The sequence below is a fragment of the Aulonocara sp. 'chitande type north' Nkhata Bay genome, linkage group LG13 (genome assembly GCF_057382095.1).
Source record: "Aulonocara sp. 'chitande type north' Nkhata Bay isolate Kocher_YH1m ecotype deep benthic linkage group LG13, A_spYH_male_GT1.1, whole genome shotgun sequence".
Taxonomy (NCBI): domain Eukaryota; kingdom Metazoa; phylum Chordata; class Actinopteri; order Cichliformes; family Cichlidae; genus Aulonocara; species Aulonocara sp. 'chitande type north' Nkhata Bay.
In genome coordinates, this window is record NC_141356.1 from 30115409 (window position 1) to 30135025 (window position 19617).

The 19617-nt window shown below is 42.5% G+C and overlaps 1 protein-coding gene across 13 annotated transcripts in view; it reads left to right on the forward strand.

Moving 5' to 3' along the window:
• LOC147316365 (neurexin-1a) overlaps positions 1-19617 on the forward strand; it is a 278541-nt gene that overhangs the window by 139332 nt on the left and 119592 nt on the right. For all 13 annotated transcript variants that reach the window (XM_086259802.1, XM_086259805.1, XM_086259812.1 and 10 more), the window contains 5 exons: positions 2414-2536; positions 3058-3439; positions 4426-4616; positions 5910-6083; positions 16597-16716. In XM_086259802.1, coding sequence (XP_086115928.1) covers positions 2414-2536; positions 3058-3439; positions 4426-4616; positions 5910-6083; positions 16597-16716 — 990 coding nt within the window. The remainder of the gene's footprint in view (positions 1-2413; positions 2537-3057; positions 3440-4425; positions 4617-5909; positions 6084-16596; positions 16717-19617) is intronic.

Here is a 19617-nt window from a genome sequence, read left to right on the forward strand (position 1 = left end):
ATGTGTATTTTACCCCTGTATCATTTGCTTGCATCATCACCCTCTGTTAATAAGCTGGGTGGCTCTTCTCAGAAGTCAGCAGATGTGGCATTTCTGATTTTCAAAAATAATTTTGGAAAATATTGGACTCATCACACAGCTTCACCTCACTCCACCATAAATGAGCTTTGGCTGATTGAAGGTGTCGTGTGTCCATATTTGCATTAGTTGTTATAGAAATAACCTTTTTAGGTGTAGTTTGTGCCTGCTCCAGTATTTCTAAAATGTGATGCTAGCATCAAACACTTTAAAATTATATACAGCTTTGTGCTAAAATCTTTAGTCGCCCCTCATTTCTTTATATTTTTTTTGAAGTGAACGACCACTTTGAAACATGAGCAAACATACATAGAAATATAATTTGGAGTTTGTACAATTCTATCAAGCTTGAAAGTCAGTATTTGCTATGATCACCTTTATTTTTCAACGCAGCCTGAACTCTCTTAGGCAAGCTTTCTCGTAATTTCTTTGAGTAGACTTCAAGACATGTTCTCCAGGCTTCTTGAAGGACATTCAAAGCTCTTCTTTGGATGTTAGCTGCGTTTTTGTTCTGTTCTGTGATTCAATGTTGAATCCGGGCTCTGGGGACGCCAATCCATTACTGATAGTGTTCCACTGTGTGTTTTCCTATCCAGATATGCTCTACTGCATTGGCAGTGTATTTAAGATTATTGTCATGCTGAAAGGTCATTGCCAATCAGGTTCTTTTCAAGATGGTTTTGCATAGTGGATCAAAATGTACTTATCTAAACACCACTGGCTAAAATGCAGCCATGACCAAGCCTCCACCGTGTTTTACAAATGACTGTGTTGTAGACACATAAAGATATTGATTTGAACCAAAAGTGTCAAATGTTGGTTCATCACTCCATAAGACATTTTCATTAGTAATTTGGCACACCTCAGCCTTCTCTCCCTGTTTCCCTTCCTTAAGACTGGCTTCTTGACAGCCACCCTTCCACTGAGTGCATTTCGAACCTTTGGCAAACAGTAGATCCATCTGTTGAAGGGCCAGATGCATCTCTCTGATCCTGTGTCAGGTCTTTGCTGGGTTTTTTTTTCTTAAGGACATTCTTTTCAGATCTGCTATAGATAATATTTCAGGTCTGACACTTTTCCTTTTATCCCTTACTTGTCCAGTGTTCTCAAGATGAACTGTGCACCATGCTGAGAGTTATCAGCAAAAAGCTTTTCAAGAATCACCTTGTTGTTGCAAAAATGTTTTATTTGTGAAATTTTTGGTAAATTCAGTTAAACGAATGGGAACATATTTTGTGTTTTTGAAACATGTTTGTTTTTTTGCTGGTTCTGGAGAACCATTGCTCAAGACTGCATTAAACAATTACAGGAAAGTCTGGCTCCTTGGAAGCAAAATATATTAACATGATGGGTGGCTCAAAACTTTTTCACAGTCCTGTGTATTTAAGGACGAATGTGATACAATTTCTCAGTTTCAAAATTCAGTTAAATACAAGTTTTGAATGTGTAAATCCTTGCAAGGCAGATTTGCAGCACTATAGGAAACAGCATTTATTGATTTAATAAAGTGGATTCATTAGCTTTTTTTTAAATGGCATCTGTGCAGTTTCAGTAACCTTCTCCATTTTCCAGAGCATCAATTATTTCAAAGGGTGCTGATAAAAAGCACATTCTGTATTTCCTGTTTTTGTACGATTAGCACGAGGGCTAAAATGGTCTGTTCTGTTGTTTTGTTTTTTATTTGTTCCTTTTTTTCTCTGCTCACCGCCAACCACAATGCTTCCATTATGCAGGTGTTTCTTTTTGCATCACTATTTCATTTTATGTGGTGGACATGAGGGAAATCAAATATTGGCCTGCACTCTTGTAGGTAAACAAGATGGAGAGTGATACTGGGTTGTTAAGTGCCTGTCCAGTCATAGCCTTTTGGTAGTTATTTGCTGCCACCAAGTGGCATGATAGGAATTTAAGAAAATCTCAAAAGAAAGAAGACATCAGTCGTATAGCAAGCTTATATTTGTGTCTCCATTTAACTCAAAGCTCACACATTATGCATTCACAGAAAACACTTGTTTGAATATATTACAGCATCTGATTATGGCCTCCCTCCTATTGGTTCAAAGAAAATAGTGTTCAGGGAGAATTCAGAATTTTGATGCTTTATCTAATGGTGCGATCAGTGCTGCAAATGCAAGTCAAAATGTGTTTTTATGGACCATTAACTATGTTTACCTTAATGTTTTCTTCCTCTGTCCAACTACTTCATCCATTCACATTTTCTTCCTTTTGATCTCCCTCTTTCTTATTCTACTTTTATCAACCTCTCTGTTATGGATGTGTGTATGTGTGTCTGTATTAAGTGTGTGTGTTAACCGCTGTTTGGACTGTCCTGCAGGCAAAGGTCCAGAGACAATTTTTGCGGGTCAGAATCTGAACGATAATGAGTGGCACACAGTACGTGTGTTCAGGAGGGGCAAGAATTTGAAACTGACCGTAGATGATCTTCCACCTGTGGAAGGTACCTCTCATCCTCTTTTTATTTGATGTAATGTAGTAGTTTTTTGAATATGTAAACTTAAATAATCCATAACATGCTTTGCTGATCAGGAAAAAGGGTTTGATCATTTTTCTATATAGAATAAAACCTTTAAAAAAAAAAAAAAAAAATTTAAGATAAAATGTTGCTGTTTGAAAAGGAAAATAAAATTGTCTCTATTTCTCTTTTTTTCACCTTGTTGTTCTTTGGTGCTGCATAAATGAAATAAGATTGAATTGAAACAAATGATTTACGCACCACCTAACAAGTGAAAGATCCCTGGTTCGGTCCCAGGAGAAGACTCTAATCTCCTGGGGGTTGCATGAAAAGGGCATCTGGTGGAAGTTTTTTTTTCCCTTAAAGACAATAATTGTGAAGCCATTCTTTAATTTCTTTTCAGAGAGGATTTAAAGTGGATCCTTTAATTGCAAAGCAGCGCCCATTTAACTGTCAGATATCCCCAATAACACCCTCTCTCCCCTTCCCACTTCTGCCGATCAAAGGTCAAATGGCAGGTGACCACACCCAGCTGGAGTTCCATAACATTGAGACGGGCATTGTGACAGAGAAGCGCTTCATGTCCATGGTGCCCTCCAACTTCATTGGCCACCTCCAGAGCCTCTCCTTCAATGGCATGGCCTACATAGACCTCTGTAAAAATGGTGACATTGATTACTGTGAGCTCAATGCAATGATTGGCTTCAAGAACATCATTGCTGACCCTGTCACCTTCAAGTCACGCTCCAGCTATGTGACTCTCACTACTCTGCAGGCCTACTACTCCATGCACCTTTTTTTTCAGTTCAAAACCACCTCCTCGGACGGCCTCATCCTGTATAACAGTGGCGATGGAAATGACTTCATTGTGGTGGAGCTGGTTAAAGGGTAAGTGGAGACTTTGCAGCATTCATTCTGTCAAAGAAAAGTGCTTTGCCTGTAATATATCTTGTTTTGTACCCAGTAGACTTGACTGTTTGATGTCACTGGTGTTTTTTTGTGACGGTTTACACCAAACCTTCACTCAGACACATTAAAAAAATATGCCTGACATTTTTGCTTTGCTGTTGTTGCTGTCAGTGCAACAGTTGTTATAAAAGTCTCCTTTTTACACATACGGCAGACCTACCTGCCAACAGGTGCAAAGTCCAGCAAATACTGACAGCAAAAACCATTAAACTGTGCCTATCCAGTTTTATACCAGTGTAGGTGATGTTTATTTAGGCAGTAATCTCCATAAAAATGGATTATGATTTTAATAATGCACCCCTTCCTACACAGGACAGTTTCCAAACAGAAAAGAATTCTTGACAGCTTTTTTTTTTTATGCCTTTACTTCAAATTCTTCTCTTATCACCTCTACGCCAGAATATTTACTGAAAGAGCTGTCGGCTATTGCTGTTCTTTTTAATCTTCATGAAGGCAGAGCAAATACCCAACATAAAAGAGAATCGACTACACACTTATTGCAGCTATAGAATAACCTTCTTTTAAGTAATGCCGCAAGTTAGGCTTTCCCGCGTGCTAAACATTGACGCCATATTTTTTAATTAAAAACGAGCGTGCGAATCTCAAATTGACTGTAAAGCAAATAATTTAAGGATGATTTGTTCAGCGCTGTTCATTGCCCTTTGTTGTTTATTCTACCTGCCAATTATTAACTTCCACTTTTTCAAACTCTTGTATATTTATGTTTTCAAACGCACAGCCACCAACAGCGACATTTCAGTATAAAATATATTTATATACATGAGCATAATTATTTGTATCAATGTTGTTATTGTTACAGTCTACTCTGATAAACAGTCTATGTAAAGCACAAGATGACAAAGAACACATCTGATATTAGCTGATAGTTAAATATCTTCCTCCAGTTACCTACACTATGTGTCTGACCTGGGGAATGGAGCCCACCTGATCAAAGGCAACTCTAACAAACCCCTGAACGACAACCACTGGCACAATGTTATAATCTCCAGGGACACCAACAACCTCCACACTGTCAAGATTGACACCAAGATTACCACGCAGACAACAACAGGAGCCAAAAACCTGGACCTGAAGGGTATGCACACATACACTCTCTGCAACAGGGCTAGAACGAAATACATTCCTATCCCTGCAGGTACAGTCCATGAATTCCACCTCTAAAGCTAATTATTGGACCTTAGGGTAACTGTGTGCCTTTTGAGAGCCAAAAAGGTATATATATGAAAAAGGGTAATATTTGCAATGTAATATCAGGTCAAATGCAATGGGGATATGGGCAAAAATGTAATGTTTTAATATTTTATTCTTCATTTTAATAACATGATAAGTTTTATTCAAAATATATTAGTCCAAAGGACAGCAGTGTCATCTCTCAGCTACAATTTTCTATTTTTGCGAGGATGGTTCTGAGCTGGTTTCTGTTGGATGCAGGTGCAGATATGAAATAGATGAAGCACTGAATAACCTCTGTGACTAGAAATGTACTATGCAAATGGTAGTCCATTCCCAAATTTATAATTAAATAATAATTAAGTCATTAACCTTAGTTAACTTCTTTTTTATGTCTGTTATTGGCTCTTTTCCTCCTTATACTAAGGTAGAAAATGAGACAATATAAGGGATGCCTTTCAAGGGTACACCAACAGCACCTTAGAGCATCCCTTTTCTGGTGTGAACCTGTTGTACACCTAATAGGATAAGGGTATCTTATTTCCTGAGAGTGCACTACAGTGTATTTCTTACATTAAATTGAAGCAGCAGTGACCTGGGTTTGTGAATGAAGGTTTGCACCAGCAGGGTGGACCCAGCAGGGGTGTGTAGGAACAATGCTTGGCCCTTACTCATTAGCACCACTTAGGTACCCTTGAGCAAGAATTCCACATTAATCTGTTCTACAGCTGCCATTAACAACGTGCATATGTTCATAAAAACAAGGCCATTTGTGCTCAGCAGACCAACCTTGAATTAAAGTTATTTTAAAGAATTATCATTTAATAACATAAAACAGCTTGTAAGGACATTGGGGTAATTGGTGTACTACCTTGAAGAGTGTTGTAATTTTCCTTATCTGAAATTGTTAATGAAACAGCACAAACATGAAAGATGACAAATGTCTGGCTTGGACATGACCACAAAAAAAAAGCCACCCACAAAAAAACATTTAAATCAAGACAATTAGAAAAGGTTTCCAAAGCTAGACATAATTAACCTCATGTACTTTTTCACTTGAATAAAATAATTCACGCAACTGTTACTAATGCCTGGCATGTTCACTTTAAACGCAGTTTAAAAAGCCATCCAAAATATTTGATAATGTTTTTTATGTCCACTAGGGGTCAGTATTGTCATATTTCTCATGTCCTTACAGGTAACCTGTATATTGGAGGGGTGGCTAAGGAGATGTACAAGGAGCTGCCCAAACTGGTGCATGCCAAGGAGGGTTTTCAAGGTTGTCTGGCATCAATGGATCTGAACGGGCGGCTCCCAGACTTGATGTCAGATGCCCTGGACTGTGTGGGACAAATAGAGAGAGGATGTGAAGGTCAGTAGTCTGTCAACCCAATAAGTGAACGCAGTGGGTCGATGATGATAAATCACTGTCAAGCTCAGTCAGTCCAAGCTCAGGTATAAATTCAGTTGTTTTTCCCTCTTTATTCAATCTTTTCCCCCTTATTTTCACAAAACCATCTTAAGGGGTCATTGCAGCGCCACGCAAAGCTGCTCAGTATTCCCATTCTCCTACTTGTCCAAGATGAAGACACACTCGTTGAGAAGCACACCCACCGAGGCACCCACACTGGCAACCTGTGGCACATAATTTAACATCCATTAAATGTGTTAGTATTCTGTTAGTATGCATCAAACTCCGACGCTCCTCCACGGGCAATCATTTCTGTTTCACTTGGCCATAATCTGCTTATTCTCTCTGCCATTTTTGTACTGCGAGTGTTATTTCCCATTTTACCCCCATTCTGTTTTGCTCTATGTATGCTTGCTGGATCTGAGAGTTTGCCAGAAGCAATCCTTTTGAATTATGTATGAATCCTTTGTTGCATGCATAAATATCATTTGCCCAGTCTAATATGTGCACCATATCCAGAGACAATATTAGATTTATTTTCCAGCGTCAGTCACTTAGTTTAATTTCACAATTCATCCACTCTTTTTCTATCGAGTGTGCGGCTTCTGATCTTTTTGTGTTTTGACATTACAAATGTAATCAAATTCATCTCCCCGTGCAGGTCTGTCAAACTTGTTGTTTTCTTTTTTTTCCTCCTACACAGAGTCAATTGAGACTCCCAATGGAAATGTTAACACATTTATTAGATTGTGATGGTGGAGTCGCCGTATAACATATAGCTACTTATATTAAAAGTCAGTAATGAATAATGAAACATTCTGGGTGTTTGGGTTTTTTTGTTTGTTTTTTAACAAGTTATCTAAATTTTCCTGAAAAAGAACGCCCGCTTCCTTTAATAGCAGCAATTTCTTGGTATTACTTTATGCTGCTGAAGCCATTTTTGGTTGGTTGCTTTAACAGTTTAGCTTAACCTAGCCTTCATTATACAGTATAATTTTTCCACCTCTGGCTCCTTCTGAAGACAAAGATCCTTCCCTTTGTCTCTCCTTCTTCAGCACTCTGTGTTTTGCTACTCCATCTCTGACATCTTGCTGCTTTTACTAACAGCTGGTATACTTTGCCTTTTCCTTTCCTATTATTTTGCTGACAAAAGTTGCATTGATGAAAGCTGACTTGCAAGGTAGATAGCTTTGTCTGTCTGATAAAGAGTCTGATGTCTCTCCCCGTGTGCATCTACAACATATCTACCCTCTAACTATCACTACCTCCACATGTCTCAATACAACCACCAACTATGTGGAATGGCCTTAAGTCCCATAGGAATACAAGTCTCATTATAATCTTGTATCAGAGTCTATGGGGCTTATGTGTGGATTTGCACTCACATATTGGATGTTGTTTATTGGAACTTTTATTTCCACTGTGGGGTTTTTGATGTTCCCTGATATACATATAAGGGAATTTCTGAGCATGCCTTTTAATGGTTTGAAGAACAAAAATGTATCCTGCATGGATTTCCTCTTAAAATATTCAGCTTTTGATCTTAAAGTTGGTCATTGTAATGTCTTACCTATTATTAATCTTATTAAGCCCAGTGTTTCCTATTGTTGTATTCTCACTGTCTCTGGCACTCTATTTCTATTTTGTAAGTAGGAGGTGTTCCAAGCAACAGGACTGACTCTTTCAAGATTTAACACTTACATAAACAGTGAAATATGGCATGAAACAAACAGAACCACTGGCCAGTAACTAAAGTCAAATACACTCTGAAGTATATGAAGCGCTATTAATATTATCTGAAACTGTTTTAGGGTTTTGGGGACACAATTTGGGCATTGTTATGGGAATAAAGTAGGTTTTTACTACTCCAGGGAACACCTTTCAAGAGAAGCACCGAACTGTGCAAAATTCTTCTGCCATCCCTCATTCCTTTATTTTTTTCTTCCATGGAGACAGTATTTCTTATAACTTTTTCAGTGATCTGAAGCAATACTTCTCTCAGCTTTCTGAATGTCTTCCAACATTTTTCTTTAGATATTGGCTGCCCATTTTTAGGACAATGTGTTTGTTTAATAAGCAACTTTGCACTGACATATGAATCATTCAAGCATGATACAGTTGTGTAGTTTGGTCTACACGTAACTGACTACCAGTGTTGGGGAGTAATGGAATACATGTACCGCCGTTACGTATTTAAAATACAAAATATGAGTAACTGTATTCCGTTACCGTTACCGTTTAAAAAGGTGGTATTTAGAATACAGTTACTTTGTTGAAATAAATGGATTACACGGGGGTACTTTCCTGTTTCATAATTTCATATTGTCGCAGGTCAGGACTGTTTCGGTTTTGTTTGACAGCTATGTTCTGTAGTTCCAGGCGGCAGCGTTGCGGCTGCCATGGTTACAGGGGGACGCTCTCGCTCTGCGTGTTTCCTGGGTGAGAGAGCGCCTTTTTGTTGTTGTGCTAAGCTAATAGGCAGAATGCTACAGGCATAGCCCTAAAGAATGTAGCCTCATGGGCAGTGTAGTCCGTGCTGCAGGGAGAATGGACTTTCCATTTGACATAGCTAAGAAACTCCAGCAAAGATGTGAAAGATCTTAAGGTTATGTATATAACCCCGGTTCTCTGAGTAGCATTCGTTTCGTGTCTCACTATGGGAACGCCTCCTGCGTGACCTCATCAGAAGCTCAAATACCATTACGCCAGCCCTTACAGGCTGGCTAGGTGACGCCCATGTCAGGAGGGGCCAGTGCCTCCCTATATAATAGGCTGACATAGCGTCAGATGTCATTCAAAACAAGCCCACCTCTTCCTCGCTTCCATAGCAAGGAGGGCGGCCTGGTGAGACACTCACTCATGCTACTCAGAGAACCGGGGTTATATACATAACCTTAAGTTCTCTTTCATAGCATTCGTTTCGTGTCTCACTATGGGAGAAATACTGACTCCCGGATTGCCAGACATGCCTGTTAAGAAGACAACTGTCCCCAACAGCACTTCACAGGGGAGAGGCCCCCACCCGGGAAGAACCTGCACTGAGGACTGAATGTGCTAGGTTAGGTGCTGTCACATCTAACCTGTAAAACCTAGCAAATGTATGAGGTGAGGTCCAGCATTCCGCTGCACACACCTCCTGAATAGAAGCTTCCCTAAAGAGAGCCCATGAGGTTGCCAGACCTCTAGTGGAATGCGCACGTAAGCCAGCAGGGGGCTGAAGGCCCCTGCTAGTATAGGCCAGGGCAATTGCTCCTACTATCCAATGGGAGAGGCGCTGTTTAGACACAGGCTTTCCCATATGTGGTTTAGCCCAGGACACGAACAGCTGGTCACTTTGTCTGACACTCTGGGTTCGGTCCATGTAAATGCGCAGAGCACGGACTGGACACAAGGTATGCTGTTGCTCCTCTGAGGAGAAAGGCGGTGGGCAAAAGGCCAGCAGTTCTATAGGGGAACATGTGCCGACAACCTTCGGGACAAAGGCAGGGTTGAGCCGCATACTGACCCTCGTATTATCCGAGGAGAACTGAATGCATGACTGATGCACTGAGAGAGCGTGGATCTCTCCCACACATTTAGCAGAAGCTAAAGCAATTAAAAGAGCTGTCTTCAAGGACAGAAATTTTAACTCAACCTGTTCCAGGGGTTCAAATGGGCAACAGGAGAGCGCAGCCAATACTGTGGGAAGGTCCCACGATGGAGCCAACGGCCTAGACGTAGGCAATTTACGCCATGCACCCTTCATGAAAAGGCATATTAAGGGATGCTGGCCAACAGTCTTTCCCTCAAAACCAATATGGCAGGCCGAAATTGCTGCCAAATACACCTTGATGGTGGAGAAGGCTTTACCCTTATCAATCAGGGCCTGAAGAAATGACAGAATCACAGCCACAGAGCACTGAAAAGGGATGGCCTGTGATTCTAAGCACCAGCTTTCAAACACACGCCACTTGTGCTCATATAGCGTCCGAGTAGACGATGCTCTAGAACACTGAATAGTGTCGATAACACTATGAGGGAGCCCCACCGTGTTCAGGTTAAACCACTCACGGGCCAAGCCCATAGAGCTAGCCTCTCTGGGTGGGGGTGGAATATTTCCCCCTGTGCCTGAGACAGGAGGTCTCTGCGTAGTGGTAACGGCCAAGGTGGGCCGCACAGCTGCTGAAAAATCTCCACCAGCCAGTGTTTCCCTGGCCAGTGCGGGGCTATCAGGATCATATAGTGACTTCTCTCCCTCACTCTGGCCAGAGTTGGAGAAATGAGGGCCACTGGGGGAAAAGCATAGAGGAGGGTTCTCGGCCACTCGTGAGCTAGAGCATCCACCCCGAGTGGAGCTCTCTGATGGTGCAGCGAGTAAAACAGGGGACACTGAGCATTCTCCCTGGATGCATAAACGTCTACGGTCGCCTGACCGAATCGCAGCTAGATCTGCTTCACCACCTCCGGGTGAAGCTTCCAGTCCCCATACAGCAGGTTGCCCCTGGAGAGAAGATCTGCTCCAAAGTTCAAGATCCCCGGCACGTGAGTTGCTCTCAGTGACAGCAGGTGGACACTGCTCCAGACTATCAGTCTGTGTGCCAGTGTGTGTAACTTGGACCCCAGACCCCCCTGTCTGTTGATGTAGGCCACAACGGTGGAATTGTCCGACCTCACTAAAACATGATGACCTCTCAGCCAAGGGAGAAAGTGTTTTAGCGACAGGTGAACCGCCAGCGGTTCCAGACAGTTTATGTGGGTGGAGCGCATGTGAGGGCCCCATTCCCCATTCACTGTTTCCTCATGGGTGGTGCCCCAGCCCGAAAGAGAGGCATCTGTGGAAATCACCTTCCTGGCTGAAACTGCCCCCATGGCAACGCCCTGAGACAAGAAACCTGGCCTCTTCCACTCGTGGAGAGCGAGTGAACAGTCTGCAGAGACTCTCACGCAACGGTGGCCGTCTCAGTGAGGGTCCAGTCCCCGCAAGCCCACCCAGCGCTGAAAGCCTCTCATGTGCAGGCGTCCCAGTGTTATCGCCACTAGAGAAGAAGCCATCAGACCGAGCAGCCTCTGGCACTGTTTGAGGGTCACTGTGTTGCCTCTGCAAAACAGTGCAAGGGATGACTGTATGGCCGCTGTTCTCTCCGGGGACAGAAAAGCCCTCACCCGAAGGGAGTCTAGGCTGAGCCCTATGAAAGTAATGCATTGAGTTGGCATCAATGTGCTCTTTTCCACGTTTATCTGGAAACCCAAACTCTCCAGATGGTGTATGAGAGCATTTGTGTGACAAGTCGCTCCCTGGCGGGTTGGGGCTGCCACGAGCCAATCGTCGATGTATGTGGCCACCCGAATGCCCTTTTTCCTGAGCGGGACCACTGCTGCCTCGGTGCACGTCACAAACACCCTTGGGCTCAGTGAGAGACCAAAAGGCAGGACTACAAACTCGTATGCCATCCCCTGGAAACCAAATCTCAGATACTTTCGGTGTGGGGGATATATGGGGATGTGGAAATAAGCATCCCTCAGGTCGATTGATGTGAACCAGTCGCCCGCTCGTACAAACCGTAGCAGCGAGGCGTGCGTCAACATCCTGAACTTGTATGTCCTCAAATGCCGGTTCAGGGCACGGAGATCCAGAATGGCTCTCATCCTCCTCCCCCCTTTCTTTGGCACAAGGAAATACCTTGAATAAAATCCGCTGTGCATTTCCTCGGGAGGGACAACTCTTATAGCTCCTTTGTCTCTCAAGGTGGAAATTTCCTCCAGGAGAAAACTGGCAGACTCGCCCAGAGCACGAGAGTAAACGATTTCTTTGAAATGTGGTGGAGCGACACTGAATTGCAGCCTGTAGCCCTTTTTCAATGTCCTCAGCACCCATGCTGACTGAGTGCAGGTGGCCCAGCTCTTCATGTGGCGAGACAGAGCGCTCACTGGCCAATCCACTGAATATGGCGTTTTGGCGCCCCCTTGTTGTCGCAGCGCGAAACATGCGCCATTTCGGTGTCCCGTCACGTCTGTCACAGGCGAGCGAGGTGACGGGCTCATCTGGATCATCACAGCCGTGGAAACGCGAGTCTCCACGGGCTGCGTTATGGCAGACGGTGCTCTGTTTTTCAGCATGTTTGATTTTTTCATGTGTTTTGCAACACTCGACAGCGCCCTCGGCAAACTGCCTGGATGCGCGTGTCGGGGCTTTTTTAATACAGAATGCATGAGAGAAGTGCTTGTGAAACAACACTGCGAACTGTGGCTCTCTTTCCCTCTGGTGGGTCCGGTGACAGGAACGCCGGCCCGAGTTAAGCACTCTGTGTGGGACATGTCCCGTTGAACTTGCTCTGGAACGGAGCTGGGAGGTGGCAGGGTGGCCCATAAAGGGGGGAAACTGGGTTCGTGAGACCGTGAGGGACGACAGGGGTGTCGAGGAGTTCTTCTTTTTCCTTAGTCGTCAGGTTGGTGAGCCCGAGCCAGCGTGCTCGCTCCTGAAGAACCATGAGGCCCATGGCTCTCCCAGTAGCCTGTATGGCTAACTTGTGGAGGCGGAGGACGTGGTCAGTAATAACGCAGATTTCTTCCCACACTGTGGTATCTGGGTTAGCTGTCATGTCCTCTTCTAGCTCAGCTTGGTAAGCCATTAGCATAGAAGAGGCGTTGTGGGCTCTTACTGACAGAGCTGCTGCCTTGTAGCACTTATCCGTAGGGCTAGACTGGAAGCGGTCTGTTTTGGAGGGGAGAGATGGAGCCGATGAGGACAGAGACATCTTCGGGTGAAGATGGCTCGCCACCAACGGCTCCACTTGTGGCATCTGGCGGAGGCCGATAGACTCCATCCCCTCACAATCCAGCAGGGAGCTCCCCACGATGGGGTGTTTCTCGCTGTAAGGTTTTGCTTTCCACGTCACCGCTATCTCATCGAGTAGCTCAGGGAAAACAGGCAACACATGCGTCCCCGTCTTTTTCGCCTTTGGCAATTTCTTACCGTCAAAACGAGACTTTACAACCTCTGTTTGTATGGCGGGCCACGGGATGTTGAGCCTAGCGGCTGCGCGCTTGCACATGTCCTGCATGTCAAGATCCAGGGGAGACGGCGGTGTCGGTTTTTCAACCTCGCCGGTAGCCAAGGGCTTTGCAGCCCAGCTGATGCTAGCCAAGGAGGTGGAATCTTCCTCCTCGCCGTCGTCAGACAGCAGGAGCTCCTAGTCAGCCGACTCATCTCCGTCCTCGTTAGCATCTCCTCCCTTGGTGACTCCAGCATCGCGGAAAAACACACGATCTCCGTGTGCCTCCAGCGACGGGAAAGCGGTCGCGATGGGCTGAGGGTCTGCCTCTGCCCAGCTCGGCCCTGCCGTTGCGGCCAAATCATCGGGCATCTCAGTTTCTCCTTGCGCTGCAGCAGCCTCACACAGCAAAGGGTCGCCACCCGACAGGTTAGCCTGGCGAGCTAGCCTGCGGCGGAGTAGTTTGCGTGGGAAAGCCGCGCAGTGGATACAGTCTTGTGCGGGTGTCAAGGCAGCCTGAGCGTGAGATAAACCCAGGCATGCCACACACACGGGGTGTGTATCCCAGGCAGAAATCTTCTTGCTGCAAGGACAAAGTTTTGCAACTTCGTTGAAAGTATTGCTACTTGGCACCCGCACTAGCCACAGAACAGTATTGCTACTGCTTGTATGCTAGTGGACAACTGAAAAGCTGGGAACAAAGCGCCCGGCGACCGAGTTGTTTAGCTTTAGCACCCAATAGCACAGTTGTCTACAGGCTTCTGTGAGAAGCGAGGAGAGGTTTTTGAATGACATCTGACGCTATGTCAGCCTATTATATAGGGAGGCACTGGCCCCTCCTGACATGGGCGTCACCTAGCCAGCCTGTAAGGGCTGGCGTAATGGTATTTGAGCTTCTGATGAGGTCACGCAGGAGGCGTTCCCATAGTGAGACACGAAACGAATGCTATGAAAGAGAACCATCTGATCCATCTACTGTTCACTGAAGACTGATCAGAAATGGTTTCAGTGGAGTAGTACCTGTCAAGAAGTCATCTTAAGGAAGGGAAACAGGGAGAACAGGTGTGCCGAATTACACACAGAAAGGACTGAGAATCAGTTGCAATGGGTCTGATAAATCCAAATTTGACATTTTTGGTTCAAGTCATCATCATTGGAGGATGGAGGAGTTTAGAAGAGAGATACAACAGTGAGTGTCTGCAACAATCTTTAAAACATGGTGGAGGTTTTGCCATATTCTGACGCTACATTTCAGCCAGTGGTGTTTGCGATCTAGTCAAAACTAATGAAATTCTAATGAAACTCAGAAAAGTGCCATGAGATTTTGAACCACCGTTCAATGCCATTTGGAAAGTGCCTGACTGGCAACATTTTCATTTTTTGGCACGACAATGATCCCAAACACACTGCCAGTGAATTACTGAAGCAGTGTGGGATCATCTCGACAGAGAACAAAATAAAAGGCAGCCAGCATCTAAAGAAGAGCTTTCAATTTCTTTCAAGAATCCTGGAGAACTATTCATGTAGACTGCTTAAAGAAATAAAATGAAAGCTCGCCAAAAGAGTTTAGGCTTTGCTGAAGAATAAAGGTGGTCGTACCAAATATCGACTTTAAAGTTTGTTAGAATGGTGCAACTTGTGTTTTTGCCTTATATGCTTTATTTCCAGGTATGTTTGCATATGTTTCAATAAATCACTTTTTCCCAGCAAAATCTAGAAATGAAAAGTGGCTTGAGACTCTTGCTCAATTCTGTGAATGTAGTGTAGTAGAAATTCTAGATAAATGCACCATTATGTGTATAAAATGAGGGAACGGTGCAAAGTTCTGCACTCCCAAATTTAGAAGCCAGGTTGTCTGTTGAGGGCCTCCAAAGAGGCAAACTCACAAAGACAAATCATTGGACTCCAAACACGATCAGACCTTCCCAAAAGGTCAAGCTCACTAAATCTGCTGCATCTACCATAAAAAGGTCCCTCACAAATATTTCATCAGATTTTATTTTTAAAACATGTTAATACATATTCATTTATTAGTGTTAGAAATGAGCGTCACCGTTTTCTCAGCTGGGATTCATGCTCTGCTACATCAGCAGAAGTCAGATGAATTGGAACTCTTAAGATGAATAACTCTGTATGTTAATTGTTTGAAATTATTCTAAGTATGCCATAACACATCTGTTTACTTCAATCATAAGTGAGTCAGAAATGAGGATGAATTGCAGATGTGATTTATTAGGGATGTTATAAAAGATTTAATAGGCACTATAATATATTATGTAGAATGTAGCGAGAGGAACTTTTTTGCATTCAGAGAAATATTTGACAAAAGCAATCAGGAATTCATTTCTTTTTTCATGTTGCTGAATGCCCTCTGCTTTATTCAGCCTTGAGTAGGGTACAGCAAATGCTGAAACTATTAACCAGTTACCATAGCTACTCTTGAATCGGAAAAGGAGCTACTGTGGCTCCAATACATTAAAAAAATGTGTAAGAATGCGATTGCCATTCTGCAATTTTCCTGTTTTTTCAATCTCTCATGAGTAAATAAATAAAAAACAGCTACAAAAAATAGCCCTCCTCAGTGCATTGATTATAACTAAACTATTAAAAAGTGCTCATTTTGTTCCGATTGTATGTCATGAATCATAAGTATAGATCCTGACATTGATAATACTGTTAATGTGTAAACTTGCTAGACTAACGTAGTCTAAATACAGATTGTTAGAAATTACTATGTCTCATAAAATACAACATTTACACATTAACACTTGGCTTCACACTCACATTTTAACATGAATTGTACTAACACAAACATAATAGCCTCGCAATGGACCTTTTTTTCCATAGCTGGTAAACACAGGTGCTGCTGATGTCATGGAGAACGGTTCTGTTGTTTTTAGGTAATTATTGCTTAATTAATGTGATTACCAACACCTGTGCTTGCCTACTCTTTCATGTCAAAGTGGCTGCTGTGAAAAAAGTGTCTGTAGAGGCCACACAGCTGTATGCTTCTGGAGGATGAATACACTGGTGGTAAAATGGAAATAATCCACAAGCATGAAGATTAAACACTTTCACAGGAAGCACCAATACAGTGCAGTTTAAAAGTACACGGACCTCTGCACCTTAAGAAATGAGCATCCTTGCCCGGTTAGGTATAGCACACTGAGCTCATTGACAGGTGATGATTCGGAGAAAAAATGGAATTGAGTGGATTAAATTGCTGTTATGCATTAAATGTGACTATATGGAAGAAAATAATTAAATTACTAATGGAAGTCTAACTCAAGCGTTAAAATTATTTAAATTTTTATCATTTTTGGTTGTGTGTGTTTGCTGAATACAGTTGAGTTCGCTGCCTTTTATCGCAGGGTTTGTACACAGCTAGTATTCTATGTTTTTTTGTGTGTGCTTTAATATTTAATTTCACTCTAGAGTCCATAGGTATTTATTAGTATTAAAAAAATTGTCCTCACCAGATATCTGTTTGTCTCCATATTCAGGTCCCAGCACTACCTGCCAGGAGGACTCATGTGCCAACCAAGGTGTGTGTCTTCAGCAGTGGGAGGGCTTCAGTTGTGACTGCAGCATGACGACATTTGGAGGACCGCTGTGTAATGACGGTAGGATTCCACCTTTACTTGTTCTCAAAGCTTAAAATCCCTCTAGTTCTTATTTGAAAGTCAGAAAAGAACAAAGCCATCATTACTTGTTGGCATGCTTTTTTTTAAGCCCCCCAATACTATGATGATGTTTTATTTTTCACCATTTCATTTCCTTGTGTGAGTCACACAAAAATAAAAAAGCCCTGTACACATTTCACAGTATTAGACAGATAATTCATTCCATCTGTTAACCTATTTGAACGCGGCCAAGAAAATCTTGGTATTAGACATTTAAAGGTGGGTGTTATCATTAACAGGAGCGCCATTTTTATCCCTTGCTTTCACACAGCGTTCAGACTCAGGCTCATTATTGTTTCCTGTTTCTGTTCTATATTTGTGTCCTCACGAAGCGCGTCGTTTGCCAGAAACTTGGTGTACTTGTTTTGTAAACTCTCCGGGTTTGTAAACCGTGCTGGGTACTGTAACTAGTGACTGATATGTCAAAACGCGGTTAGAATGAATCTCAGTATTTCCGTAGCTCGGCTTTGAATAGGTTGTCTTTCACTGAGGGCGGCGGCAGCTGTTGCAGCTTTGCAGGGCAGAAACTTTGACACATAGCGTCTGCCAGTTCGGTGAAAGCTCATTAAAATTTGAGATTTGTACCGCTAGAGGGAGCAACGCACATTGTGTTCTGATAAATAAAACATCAACAACAAGCTAAAGACGTAAACAAATACATCATGAGCTGAAAACAAATAACAGCGCTTGTTATTTATTGCAATTGTACTGGAACGCATTCATACATCAACATTACCCCAAATAAGGCATTTGCAACCCATAAATGCTCGTATGCCCACCCATTAAAACTTTATCGGAGCCCCATGATGTGATTTAAAGTTCCGTGTTATTAATCTCTCTTAAAGATGCTTAAATGGACTTTTGGTTTTGTGCTCATTAATGTTAAGGTTTCGAGCGAACAAGGGTAATGTCTCCTCCACCTTTTGAAAATTGGGCTACTTCCTTATGCAAAACATGCATAAGGGATTTTTGTTTGGTCATTATTTTCTTCTGCAGCAGTTCACACAGCAAGAGGTGAATGAGCAAAGTGCCGAAGTGCATTAAGGAGAGAGGAACAGAGTGGGCACTCTAGAGATGACACAAAAGCAGAGGAGAGAGCACCATAAATGTTAATGCATTTTGTTTCACTTCTAGCTGCTTGATAAGACCCCTGTCTTTTGTTATCAACTGAAAGTGTTAATAGATTCTCATGCAGCCCTATACCTCCAACATATCTGCAGCCAGAGATAAGACTAAAAGGATTCTTCTGTCCATGATATGTTTGAGTATAAGTTTGCTGTGAACCTGCGCCTCCTTTGCTTGTTCTGTTCTACCTTCCATTCTTCGGGCCGTGTTTGGATCAACAGAGGAAATAGGGCTGTGCTGGGGGCATATTTCTGCCGGTGAACTCCGTGTGAACCTAACTTGTGCGTTAAAAGGAAAAGAAATCCAGCTTGGAACGTTATTTTTTCTCCTTTTCTTCTGTCATACATATTCATCCTGTTCTGACCCACAGAGCTCATTGACAACATTGGGAGCAGGAAGACTCATGGGGCATGTTTGCATATATTATATCGGAGCGGAACTGCTCTACCTAAGTCTAGTTACTGTAGCTAGTCTCATTATTCCTACTGACCTGACAAAGCAATGGGATGGATGAATGTGTACACCCGAGGGATTTAATATGTAACCACAAAAACATACTTTCCAAGAAATTTCTTTCACTACAGATGAACTGAGCTAGTTCTCAGAATAGCGACTCAAGAGAGCCCGGGGGTCTGCTGAAGGAAATATCTGTGAGTGAGAAAAATGAAGCTTGAGATGGTCGGGTTTTATCTCTGTTGATGGATTGTCATGGGGATATATAGAAGGGGGGAGGGGGGCGCAAAAAGAAGGATAGCAGCATTTCTGAAGAACACATCACTTTTTTTTACCTGATATATTTGCATAAGCTGAAATGCAGGCAATTTACAACAAAGCACTGGGCCTCTGTGTAAGCCACTTACTTGGGGAGCTATGTGCATTTCTAGATATTTCTCCAATCTTGCCTTATCGCAAGGAAGGGAAAAATCACCTAACAGCTCCTGGCCCCATAATATTCAGCCAGGGTGAATTGTACATGTGTGACAGCATAATACCACAATTTAGTTTCTAAATATTTAGCTTACAAGCTGAAAATAAGCATCATTTTGATCCCAATACTTTGTGCTTTTGTTGTTAATTAACTTTTTCATTACTCATTGTAATCATTTTTAAGAATACACTTTTATTTATTTATTCTGAAGTTTTTCAGTTATTAAATGCAAAAAAAGGTTTTTTTCAAAAACTGAAAGATAATCCAGGCTATTAAACAGTGGTTTTATACAATTTAATTAAAGTTACAATGCATCTCTTGGGCTTGTCCATAAAAAATTTTACTTTTTGACTTAGACATGCTGCTTTACAGCAGACTGATTTGTTGTACTGTAACTGGTACAATTGTATCTATCCTACGAAAACGTCCATCCCTCTGAAGCTGCACATAGAAGTGGAAATATCAGTCACTTGGCATCATTTTTAAGCAAATGAAAGACATCAGTAGTGGCAACACTGATGTCTTAGTTGGCAATCTTACATTTTTATATTTGAAGGGTGTTTTAGTCCCATTTAGGATGGCATTGTGTATCAAATTGATTCAAATTGGTTCTTAAGATTTGAATCACTAAGATGTCTGAAAGCTTTGCTAACACTGAATATGTGGCTTGTATTGACATCATACACGCAGCACTTTTTCTTTTTTTCAGAGTATAGCATCATTTCTTGGCTGTGCTTTCAGTGTTTTATGATAAAAGTATTTCAGCTTCATAACAGCTCTGTACCTTT